This window comes from Anopheles merus, chromosome 3L (assembly GCF_017562075.2).
Source record: "Anopheles merus strain MAF chromosome 3L, AmerM5.1, whole genome shotgun sequence".
Taxonomy (NCBI): domain Eukaryota; kingdom Metazoa; phylum Arthropoda; class Insecta; order Diptera; family Culicidae; genus Anopheles; species Anopheles merus.
Window position 1 is genome coordinate 39,008,106 of NC_054085.1, and position 13,413 is coordinate 39,021,518.

The 13,413-nt window shown below is 44.0% G+C and overlaps 1 protein-coding gene across 1 annotated transcript; it reads right to left on the reverse strand.

The window, feature by feature from the left end:
* Positions 1-10,931: 10,931 nt before the first annotated feature.
* On the reverse strand, positions 10,932-11,687 carry LOC121599345 (mantle protein-like). Its single transcript, XM_041927080.1, has 2 exons — positions 11,620-11,687; positions 10,932-11,544 (listed from the first exon to the last, which is right to left on the reverse strand). The coding sequence occupies exons 1-2, from the start codon at positions 11,623-11,625 to the stop codon at positions 10,993-10,995; spliced, it is 558 nt and encodes a 185-aa protein (XP_041783014.1). The 5' UTR covers positions 11,626-11,687; the 3' UTR covers positions 10,932-10,992.
* Between the last annotated feature and the right edge of the window lie 1,726 nt (positions 11,688-13,413).

Sequence of the window (13,413 nt, forward strand, 5' to 3'; positions counted from 1 at the left end):
CATCCTTTTCAGCAGTATGCTTTGGTTAATGGAAATATCGTATGTTTTTGTTTTGCAGCAACTATTCCGAGGGATGCACAAACGTTGCAAACTTTACAAGCCAGAGAATTTAATTCATGTCCCATTAATAATTTCATATTTTATTGAATTAAATGCATCGTCGAGCCTGATGCGTATTTTTTCTTCTTTGAACCGCTCGGCTATTCTATTTTACATGTAATGTCGCCCGCTTTTGGACGGTTCAATCCAGTGGAGCGTAATTTACCTATAATTGAATTGTACAATTACAATGCACCGTAAGCCTATTTAGCTTCACGACAAAAAGCCTATTCATCAATGACACTGACGGGGCAGTTTATCAAACAGTTAATGAGCAAATTGCTAGTGTACGCGTTGGCTCGGAATGGTGACGATGGCATTAAATCAATGGCAGGTTTCAATGATAGTCATGTTAAAGCTATTCACATTCGAATGTATTTTTCTGTATGATTTGTATTTCTGCCTAACGCAGAAGCTGTATCTTCCACATCTGTTTCAAATAAGAATCTAATTGAAGAATAATAAAAGGAAATGGCACGATTAAAATTACCAACTACAAAACGCACTGAGAGCGTGGGCTGGCTTGAAATTTCCCTCGAGAAGACATTTCACGGGAAATGCTTATTAACAAGCATAAAGTTGATTAAATAGGCCATCTATTGCCTATCGCAACGATACAATTGCAACCCACGCTTTAATGCCACCCAAAAACCCAAACACCGAACCGTGCCGAAAATTACATAAACCCACTCGGGAAATCATCAAACCTGTGGAGCCCACGCCGAAAATTCAACGTCGATGATGAACCAATGCGAAACTTTTCCCAACCACTTACTCTCTCTTTCTCTCTCTCGCTTTCACACACACACAGAGGCACACAAGAGTGTAGTGCCCCGTTCGAAGCGACAACGTGATTAGGTGCTTTAAAAACCGGATCGCAATCACCCCATCGCTGCTCGGGTAGGCATGACTAGCCGCCCTGCACCGGTCATGATCGGACGAATGTCGAATTCGATTTTATCTGTGTCAAAGCTTTTCTTGGAAGGAAAGATTCATCCGATAGTAGCAAGAAAAACAGAACAGCCCAACCAAAGTGCACAAACAGTTGCGGCTTATTGCGGCGTGGAAAAGCTCTTCCCCGGCTGGCTGGAAGAGATTTTGCTCCGTGTCGGTGGTACTGTATACGCCTCCGCTTCCGATCCGGCACCGGTTGCGACCAAACTGGGCTTCGCAGCCGGATTTGAGGAGGATTAGTTTCGATGTCTATGAACCACTCGGAGGGGATGAAGAATCATTGCGCCCCGTGGTAGATGAACAATATACTTTTAGTGAGTCATTCAACCCTTCAGTTATCACGAATCTATTTCGGTTTCTCATTTCCATTTAGGATGAGCACTTGATCTAAGGCCTCACCCGGTACCGCCTTCCTTCCAACCGTTGGTTGGTGTTATTTAATTCATGCACAACTTTGTTGTTGCTGGCGGGTCGTGTCATAAAGCGGAATACAACCCGGAGAGCCTCGCTGCTTCGTTTGCTCCCCGCCATCACACGGAGGGCGCATTTTCGGTACAGCTTTGCCACAGCAGGGTGATCCAGGGCTTCCGGCAGATCGATACATTGCTCGTTGCTCGATTGCATCCGGTGCTTCAGCTGATTGGATTTCCATTATCGACTACTATCGTTGCCCAGCCGGAAGTGGATAGAGCTGAAGGAGCATAGAAAAAGGGTACAGGGCCCGGAATCGCTTTCCGATAGACTAATACATCTCGGTCCCGTGCTCAGAGGATGGGAGATGATAGTCTGGCTTTACCGTAATCGAAAATTGACACCATTTTACTTCATCCCTCTGTTCGGGTTCACAACCACATGCGCTCCACTGCCTAAGAAAATGTAAATTACATACTTTGGGTAACTATTATTTAAAACCCGCTCGCTTCAAATCACTTTAGCAGATCATGCCTGCATTTTTCCATTTCAACTCTTTCTTATGTAAAAAAATCTTTCAAAATTGGTAAGTAGCCTTCATACTTCATCTCTGCATGTTTTGCATCACTGACCCATACTAAAACACCGATCTTTGAACTTTCAAAGCCCCGGGAGAACGACCACATCTGTTTGCGCAGCACCCTACCCCAGTAAACCCACACGAGCGCCGCAAACATAACACAAACACCTGTACTGGCAACCCATTCCGTTCCCGAGCGTGCGAGCAAGGCTCATTTGGCTCATCTCTTGCCCCGAAATGATTTATGCTGTTTTGAAGTAGACCTCTCCACCCACCGTATGATATATTTTTTCCCGGGGTTTTTGCACTTTTCTAGAGCAAGAGCTTTTCAATTATTCTTGCTTTTTTTCGGGCCGATGTTTTGCCTTTATGTCCTTTTCGTTTTTTCCCCACGAGCAGCATCGGTAACACCAACACACAACATGAGAAAGCACCACTTGGACTGCGCAACATACATTAAAACCGAATGCAAACAAAACCTTTTGCAAGCGGTTCGTGTACACACTCTCGTACGAGCGCGACGCGTGTCCAGTTTTTCCACTGGCCAGTAATTAAACTTCCATTTTTGCCAGGAATGCGTACACCTTTCCTTCCCGTTTCTCTCTGCTGTATGGGGAAGTGTTCTGGAATGTGTTGCACCGGATTGTGCGGGACAAATGAGAAAAAGGTGAAAGGAAGCTTGTACTTGCATTTTCCTTTCTCACCATATCGCGCGCACGTGTGTGTGTGTCGTTTTCGTTTCTTTTTGTGGCTCAATTTTTCATTCATTATTTATTTTTAATTACCATCAGTGTGCCGGTGATTTTCACAAATTTTGAAAAAAAAAATTTGCACGCCGTAGCTCATGGTCCCAAATAAAAGTATAACGGTGGGCATTGGGGTTGTTTCTTTTCTCTCTAGCTTTGTGCAGTTTTTGTACACATGCAGATATGCCAGTCCGAATTCGGAAATCACAATCCGAAAATTACATTTACGGATTTTGTTTAGACGTGACTGGTCAAGAGCTAGCGTCGTGTTTTATCGCATAAGAGGGGGGAACAGAGCTTTCACCTACCGTTTTTGGCCTTCATTTTGATAGTCATTTGACGTCTCTTCAAACCAATGCAGCATCGCTGTCCGCTAGTAATATTTCGCACTTTAAACCTGCAAAGGAAAGATATTGTCGTTGGTCAGTTCGGTCATTGCTCTGAAATAGCCCCCAGTGGTCTGTACCAAAAAATAAAGCACCTCTAAGCATGAAAGATACTGTACCAAGACGGCTTTTGCAACCCCGGGAGCAACCGGACGGTAAAATCACAGCTAAATGTAAATAAATAAATGCATCGGTCGAGCGAATCGGTTCCAAATTGAATTAATTACGAATCACTGAGGCAAGCGGCGAGCTTCAACTTAAGCATTAAACGATTTCTCTTCGCTGGCTTTACAAGCGGCGATGGCACACCAAAAAGATGAGGTGGTAAGGTCGATGCTGATCGAAATCCGCTACCGCGGGGTTTGAGCGAATTGCACACATTTGGGGTGGCGTTTCTCCGTAGCGAGCATTCGGCATTCGGGTGGATCACCGATTGATTAGGCCATTTTACAGCGGAATGCAGCGGCATCGTTAGCCATCGACGAACGGGACATAACAAACCGGGTAGGAAAATAAAACACACCATTCACTAGCTCACACATGAACCGTATCGCAGTTTGAAGTTGGACGTATTCTTCTTCACTTTGTAGCAATTGAACTGACTGACTACTGTTGCGCGTGCGGTCATTGTTTAGCCGTTCAGCTTTGCTTGCACCTTCAGTAAACATTGTATTCGATGTACGCTTTTGCCACTTTGATCCCTCACAAACTTTGAACGCTTCTTGAACGAATAGGTGTACAAAACACTTCTAGAACAGAATATTACTTTTTCATTTCCCAATTTAATGAAAAACACAACGAAAAAGTGCAGCTCCACCGAGATAGTAGCGGTGCCAGTTGTTTACTTTCCCTTTTGACAGATGCGATGAACGAGCGAAATAGATGACAATGCTGTTTCTGCAAAGATCTACCAACATCTGCGCCATCTAGTGGCAAATTGGTGCAATTGCTTTTCCTGTATTTTGTGTAGCAGTTTTCACTGCGCATCACTTTACCAACAATCGTCCATGTGTAAACACTAAATCGCTCAGCTGTAATCATAAATGTGCAAAATGCTTCTGATATTCTCCCCCCATTCATTCTGCCGTCTTCGGCAAGTGTGTCGAAACATGAAAAACACACATGTTAACCGGTAAAAACGGAACAACCAGTGTCCTTCACGACTCGTTTCCGCCTGCGCATCGGTTGTAGCGTAACCGTGCTTGCGAAAATTTACAAACAGCTACCGAAACAGCTCCAATCTGCCCATCCCCGTGCCCGGACTCGGAAGGCGTTTTATGAATGTTTTATCATTATTTAATTTATTCAATGATTAATGTATCGGCAGATGATGCCAATATTGGGCGTTCGAGCTTCGTTCGGTTAATGTGTACCTTCGGTCGGTTTTACGCAAACGAACGAAAGCAAAGTTGAAGAGCAAAAATAACAGGACAAACAGACAGATACTGCGTGGGGGTGGAGGTGAAATTTCCGGTTGCACCCTGCTTGCGCACAGCAAACGTCCACGTTACTCCAATGCACATTCCTACCATCAGCTTGGCCGTGCGGCAGTGTTGCGCTACTCGGTGGGTAATATATTTTATTTTGATTTTCCCGCCCTGTTCGGGGGCAATATTTTACTGCAAAGCAAAACACGAAAAATGCGGCACTGTGATTAAATAACGGGGAGTGAGGTTGACTTTAACGGAGAAACACAAATCATGTGATGTGTGCGAAAATTGGCTATGATTTCGTAATGCTTACCGAAAGCGAAGTGGTACGGTAGGGGAGTGTAATGAATGTGTTTTATGTACCGGCGGATCAACTGAAGCTTTATTAGTTCCGTTTTAAAGGCATGCCAGTAAATCGGTACGCTGTTGGAGAGCGATTTTTTGTTGTTGTTGTTGATTCCATCCAGCCAAAGCCACTGCTCGTTGTTTTTTTTTTTTAATTTGAAAACGGTATGATAAAAGATGATGAGAATGATGGGACATTGGTTTATCGTAGCAAAGCATACTTACACCTGCAAAGCCACACCATAGAATACTAAGCGCATCAATTCATCAACTTTCAATCTCACCTTCCTCACATTCATCGCATTTCATTCCGAATAATCAACGATAAATGCGCTGCCACAAAAGCCACCCGCAAAGTCAGTAGAGGGCAATGCACTTTGCGCCTTTGTTCACGGAAAGCTTTTCCATTTGTTGTTTTTTGTTGTTGTTGCTCCAAGAAGCATTGGGACGATTTTAAAAGGTTCTCAGCATCAGCCACTGCACCCGTAGCCGCCCATTTCAGCGCAGGATGCAGCAAATAAGTGATGAAACAGATACAATAGAATACACTCCAAACAAAGCGAGATCTCGCTCAAGCACTGCGTCAATGGAGCATCATCGACACCTTCTCATTATCGTCATCGTCGGCATCATCATCATCATCACGACGAAAGCAAAGCACCGGGGCTTTATCTTTACACCGGTGAAAAATGCAAGCGATAAATTACGCAGACCATGGCTACAAGGGGCACCATGGCGCAAAAACAAACATCAGTGGGCCAACTCCCGGACAGGAATAAATCATACCACATTTAAATGAAGCAATGAAACATTAAGAAACGGCAAGAGCGGAAAGTTGGCGTGGAGTTATTGGCAAGTGCTCGTTGCCAGGAGAAAGTCAACCAGGTGAAAGTTGGAGGATATTGTTTAGATTATGGAAAAGTTTGCAAAGATGCACATATACTTAAGTATATGCTACACATATACTTAAACAAATTGTGAGATATATTTTTATGGCGTTGTCTTATTGTTAAGATAATTTTTTACTCCTTATTCTGCCTCTAAGCATCAATTCCATTGATGAATCAAGCTCATAAAAGCTCAGCCAACGCGCAGTAGATAGCGGAGGTGTTAAGTGTGGGTAATAATCAAGCATTCGTAGATGAAACATTGAGCTCTAAAAGCTACACTTCTACACCTAAGCGACTCTCGTACCGAGCTGAGCAAACACTCATCAATCACAAGGACGTCTGAGAATCGGCTGCAACGAAACGCAGGTGCCATCGTTTAACCTACGCAAACCGCTTTGGCGTAGCTTCCCGATGTTACCCGGGGCTAGTGACAGATGTGGTCCATTTTTATTGTTTCCATTTGGGCTAAAGTCTCATGAAAATAATGCACCACCATTTAAGTTAATTTTCAACAACACTCGTACAGCGACCTACAGCGATCAAATGATTCTAAATAAAAACTTCAATTGTACGCTCCTTTACGGTGATGTGACACGTGTGCTTATGTGACATACGAGCAACTTGGTAACAGATCCTTTTACTTTGTGTTGGAATGTTTCCTTTTTTGTTTCTCATCCCCCCCCCCACCCTAACCGCAAACAGAGCTGACTTACAACCACCTCCACCCCTGCTCCCACACACACACATACAATGCAAGCATCAATTGCACTGGAAGGACAGGGAATTTTCATTCCCTCCTCCTCTGTGCTAGTGGAATAGCTAGTAAAACATTCCTTTACACGGGACGGCCACCGCCACCACTCGCCGGTGGTTTCGCGGTCTGGCGACGTATCGTTTCAGCTTCGGAAAGTGCACTAAAATCCACCAATAGCCGGATGCCAATACGATCCCCAAACCGTAAAAGCTGTGCAGTGGGTGTAGGTGCAGTGTTTTCTTGATCTTTGGCAGTGCAGTTTCGCGAATGGAGTTTCGTAACCACAAACCCGCCACGGCAAATGTTGTGTATCCGGTGCCACGGAGGCTAGGTCCTGCAATGGATGACAAATGACATGAGTTATTTCGTTCCAACTTTTAACCGCAAACATTTCTCTTCGCCTCAACTATTATTGCACCCGGGCGTGAGCTATGGTTTTTGTTTGCTTTGCAAGCGATAAGAACTGGTTTGCCGTTTATATTTGTTACAGCGTGCCATTTTCTTAACACCGCAGAGAAAAGTTTTTTTTTTTTTTTGCTTGTTCTTTGCTGTTATTCTTGGCACTTTACGCGTTTAAATAAATTTGCTATAAATACAGTACCATTTGGATTGGAGAATGTTTTCATAGTGAAATAGCTTTCACTGGAGGAATGAAATTTTGTGGTGAAAAGAACAGGAACATTCAATCCCCTTTCGCGGAGGCTTATCGTTGTGGCATCGTTTTAAGCTAATTTTCACGTCTCCGGCTTGGTGAAAATTTTGCAGAGAATCTTTCGCAAAAGCCACTCTCCCACCATCTGCCCCAAGACAAAGTGATTTATTTAAGCTGCGTATGAGCTCGTCTGGTCGGAAAATTGATTTAACAATAATACGTATCCTTATTCTTCGCTGCCCGTCCTGCGACACTGCTTCAAAATCAGGTTTATATTATCCCTCCCTGTCCGCGTCTCACCTCAATCCCCAAACACCGACCCACAGCGCACTGACGAGACAAATGTATTTATGTGAAGCGGAAAAAAAACAACTCACGGATCGGTAAGGGAGATCAGGGAACGAGGCGAGGGACTTGTCGTGCTACATTCCCCCAGGCTTTGGAACAAACGCTTGGCCTAATGCTTACCAGATACCAGACCAGACGGATGAGCGGACTACGGGATGAAGCAGCAATTCTCCAGAGATTCGTCGAGTTCCAGTTTCATCGCAAACAACAACCATTATTGGCACAGATTGCTCGTTACGTTGCCGCCACAGTTCGAAGCTCAGCAATGAGTCATTTTTCCCACAATTTCCCCCCCCCCCCCCCCCCCTTCACGCTATCTCGTTCATTCGCACTAAACGCTTGCAATACGGGGACATGGTTTTAGTCCCCCTGCGGGCAGGCAAGCTGTTTCGCTACGGCCTAAGCGGCGAAGCTAACGAACCCGACGCTTGTGGTGGCAGTCTCGTTGGTGGCCAACGAACTGCCCGTGGTCTGTGGTGGTAGAATGATATGGTAAAAACTCCCCGAGGAAATTAAATTTTATGGATATTCATATTAAAACAATATCTCAAAAGAAGACTTCATTTAGTCCTCGTGAATCCACAGCATTACCCAATTGCCATGGCAGAAATTGAGACTGTCTAGACAGTCATAGAATAAGCGCCTTGCTTCAGCTAGAAGCTTTCGAGAATTCGGGTCTTCAACCAGTGTAGAATTCTTGAATAATTTGTTTACCTGTGTAGTGCCTGGTACAAAACTAAATCTGTATTCAGCTTTCAACTAAGCAAAAACAATCTCGTACCCACGACAGCTACCCTAATGGATGGAAAATGTGCGTTTCGTTACTTCCCCAAAAGCTTATCGCCACACTCCATTGGACCTAGAGACGCCGACGGAAACGCAATTTCTTCGCAACGACACACACAACCGACTGCATAAATTCCATACAGTTCACCATTTTCCTTCATTCCTGGATTATCTCCAAAACCGGCACGTTCCCGCCTATAAAAACAGCTTTGTGAGAATTTCTAACACACCCGCCCACCCACGTGTATGTGTGTATGGCACCTAAATGCCACAAAAATGGCATTCCAAAACGGCCTCGTGCTGTGTTTTGGTTTTGTTTCAGCTGCGTGTGAGTACGCGAACGCTCCAATAGCCTAAAAGTGCCGTATAAGTGTGTTGAGAAACAGGACTCGCAGCGTAATCGATATCGGATCTCCATAATCGCGACCACGTTCCGTTCCCGCCGACGGAAGTATCGGGGAGTGAAAAAGTATCCCCAAAACTCCATCATTGACATCTGCCAAGGTTTTTCAGTGTCGTTGAGCTTTCCCCGGCCATCCTCCAGGGCGGTTTGTGTTTTATCTTCATCTTTAACTTGGAAACTCACCCGAATTTCATCTCCGAATCGTGTATCAACAAAACGCAGCAGAAAACGGAAGCGAAGGATTTAAATAATACCAAACCCACCGTTGAACTGAAGGGCCGGTGCTAAGTCGCAAGAGGCTCGAGAAAACTCGGCTAAACATGAAACCGAGCTGGTGTGTCCTTGCTGTTCGGTAAATGGAATCGTTCGGGAGCTTTTATTGATGCTATTCTTTTGTCTTTTTGCTCTCCCACCGCACTGACCCGCCCGTTGCTTTTTTCGTTTGCTCTCTCGCGGGAGGTGTATCATTCCCACCGTTTCCACCCGGCACCACCGAACGCCGCATGGAGTACGCGGTGAGAAATGAAGCAGCCGGAATTGGAACGTGTTGGCTGAGGGCGATTTTCCCTTGCCGGATTCGAATACATATTCATGATAGATAATCATAATAATTCCTGACACATCAATAACCATCAATATTCCGTTCGGTGTTCTGCCCGCATTCTTCTTCGTTGGCCTAGCCATTCCGCTGCCATCGGCTGTGACAGCGTTTTGAATAATTTTGGACACCCGTTTCGGATCGTTTTCCCAGTGCACTCGGTCATATCCCCAGTTCGTGCATTATCAAGACAGGGACATGCCAAACACATCGATCAGTTTTGGAGAAACGTTTATTAACGTGCAATCGTTTGAAATGCAATAATACAAAATTCAGATTCTCTTCATTGCAAAACTGATATTAACTTTCGCATTCCATCAATCAACTCACTTCTGTTCCCGAGCATATGTAAGTGATTAAGAAACTGACGTCGACCGACTTTTAGCTGTCATGCATCACGCCCTAAACCGCCACTCTTCGAGACCAACAAATCATCAACTTTCAGAGCAAAGAGCAAACAAATTCATGCCTAGAAAAAAAGGGAGCAACCAAGACAAGAAAACAAAAACATTCCCAAAAGAGGAACAAGTTGTTGGTTATGAATAATTTCATCCTCTCACATGCGAGGCTCGTTGTTGACAGGCAACATGCACTACTAAGTCAAACTCGGCACGTTGCGGGCGAAACAGAAGGAGCGAGAAGGAGCGGCTGCAGCTGCAGTGACAACTACCGAAACGAAGTGTACCATCCATCACGTACACGGTCGGAGGACTGCGGCCAGCTCATTAGACGAAAACCCCGCAACACTGCTGACGGTCTGCATTCATTCGGGGCCGCCCCAGACACGGCAAACCCATTTTCGGGAAGCGAGCAGTTATTTTCAATTTGCTTTACCTCGTCAAGAGAAAATGGGAAAATCGTGCACATAATCCTTGCAGGTCGCACTCTCTGTGAAGGTGGAAGCGGAATCCGAGGGACGTGATAGGGCAGCGACAGGACGAAGGATCATAATCGAGCTCACAGCCTAGCAACGTGGCAGATGTGCTAGTGTGGAACCCAGGGTAAGGAATATGGTAGTGCTACACGACAACAGCAGCCAAAAACACGAACAAAAGCTTGCCGTAAAAGAGGTCTACCTCTTTAAAACTTCACTAAACCACCAAGGCCACATATGCATTATGATGCATAATGAAACACTGTTTAATCTGTTTCACTGTCGCCATCTCTCTACTTCTTGCAACTCGTTTGTTACTAACATAGCAGAGACACTTATGTGGGCTATTTTCAGTTGAAATCGTGCGAGAGATACAGCTTGGATCAACGGTTAACATTTATCTTGCTAAAACTGCCACAACCAAAACACTTACGATCGATTGTGCTGCTGCTCGGCCAAATGGGACGCGTCCTAGATGCGCCACACAAAATTTAGTACCGAAATTAAATTAACCCATTAATTATGGTCCACATGCTGAGGCAGAAGATAAAATGTGCCTCATAGAATTGAGGTTAGTAGCTCACCCATTGCTAGCGCTTGCTTTGCTACCATATTGCTTTTAACGGTAATTTTGTATTCCTTTGATAGAACAGCAAATAATGAACACAGTTTAGATATATTTTACATTTACTACTGTATTGCACAAGCCCATCTACTTCAAGTACAGTGCACAAAATTAGCCCCAGAACGGCTTCTTGTGCTCCTTCTTGATGAGGACAGTGAACGGGACTGGCTTCTCGACGTACACTGGCTCCTTCACGTACACCGGGTAGGGCTTATCGACATGAACTTCGTATGGCTTTGGCACTTCGACGTACTCCTTCTGGTACACCGGGACATGGACTGGGTATTTCACTTCCACCGGGTATGGACGATCAACGTGGACTGGGTACTTCTTCTCCACGTACACCGGGACCTTCTTCTCAACGACGACCGGGACCTTCTTCTCGACCTCAACTGGGTACGGGACCTTCACCTCGACTGGAACGTGCTTCTCGACCTCCACTGGGTACGGAACTGGGACCTTCTTGGTGATGATCTGTTTCACCTCCTTCTCGGCGTAGTCGTTGCCGTAGTATCCATGGGACTGCTGATGGTCATAGCCGTAGCTTTCGTACGATTCATGCTGAGCCGATCCCAGATCCCACAGTCCTCGCTTTTCCTTGTTGGAGTTTTCGACTGCCTTTGCGCTGGCAAGGGCCAGGGCCATGGTGAATACAATGAACGCCTGCAAGAAGACATAACGTTTGTTAGGTTCTGACAACAAGTTTGCTCCGTTACCTTCTTTTCATCCAAAGCTTACCTTCATGTCTGCCTACCGATATTTGGTGTCTACCGTCTACGTGCTCCAGTGAACGATCACAACCGAATGATACTGGTTTCCTCATTGGAGAGCACCTTTTATACTAGCCACTACCTGCTACTTGCACAAGCTCTTTTCTTCGTCATATGTTGTTTATCCGATCGTATGAAGCGCCCTCTCACACAGCGCCCAATTTCAGAGTTACCTCACGTTTGCACCTCCGTTTGAACACATTTGCGCAATTAGTCGCCATCCGAATCGTGCCACCCCAGGGGTGTTCCTAATGAGGAGGGTAGACTTTATTATACTTTTTCCGTTAATTCACATCTAGCGAAGAGAGAAAATAGGCAAGAAAGGAAAAGTTTATCGCACCCATCGCACCCATCATGATGGAAAACGCATCCGACCGAACCCAATTCATACGGCCGCTTCTCCGAGGGTAGATGAGAGAATTGACCGATATTGGGGCTTTCCATTGGGGTCGCTGATGCGTTGACATTAGGCCTTACCTAATAGTTTGTGAATCGTGCAATGCATTTGTGTCAATAAGTCGAACTTTCTGTAAGGTGGTACTGGTGGAGCGCAATGCTTTGCACTTCCGTTTTAGATTAATCTGTTGATGGATGTTAAGTTGCATCCATTTACACCTTCCGGTAGTTGTCAACCGTGGAACTGTTTTGTAAATTGCATCGAAATGTCTTCCAACCATGTAACGTTCAAGGTTAATTCATACATAGCATGTTTTAATCATGATTTCATTTATTGCCATCAAAACAATGCTCCACAATTAAGTCCAGGTGATTTAAAATTAAATGATTTCCCTCCAATGCAAAAATTGATAATGTAGTTTAATATAGAGTAGTTGTAGAAATGGTAGTAGTATTAGTATTAGTAGTAGTATTAATAGTAGTAGCAGCAGTTATAGCTGTAGTATTAGTAGTAATAGTAGTTTCAGTAGTAGTAATATTAGTAGTATTATAAGTAGTAGTAGTAGTAGTAGTAGTAGTAGTAATAGCGGTAGTAGTGGTTCGTCATTGTGGACTGTCTTCATTATTCTTTATTTTTTATTATTCATAACTTTCTTGATGTACTATTCATTTATTTTGATAGTGCTTATTATGGAGGTATTGGAAAAAATTACACATAACCTATTAAACAAGTTTAAAACTGAAGTATTGAAGTTTGCATGTATGAATTTCCCATATGCACAGTTTTAGCAAATGCAATCATCAGAATCTAAAATGTGAGAAAGTATGTACATAATTGCGAATAATATCCCTAGGCTCAGTGGATATCTGATTCCAAATTGTAATTGAGTAATGAATTTTAAATTATACCAATACAAAATATTTCAAAATTATGATTAAAAAAACAAACGTACATCCAAAGGGATTACCGAAATTTCTGTCATTCGAGCAGTTTTTCCATTTGAACAATAATATTGTCAATGATAACACAAACTGTCCTATACACACAACATACACAAAAGACCATTCTCTATCTATATTTTGCACGGAACATTCTATTGATGACCTGGAGATTGAGCTAAATAAAATGGTACCAGAGAAACGAGAAAAAGTTTGCAAACATGATTCTCAACACTCTGACCAACATCAATCGGCATATTTACTTAGCCAGCATCAATCTAAAGGGCCGGTCTCGTGGCACAGTCGTCATCTCGCACGACTTAACAATATACCCGCAATGCGTTCAAGTCCCAAATGGACCGAATTCATCATACATAGGACTGACAATCCTGCTATGGGTAATCAATAAGTCACTGAAAGACAAGCC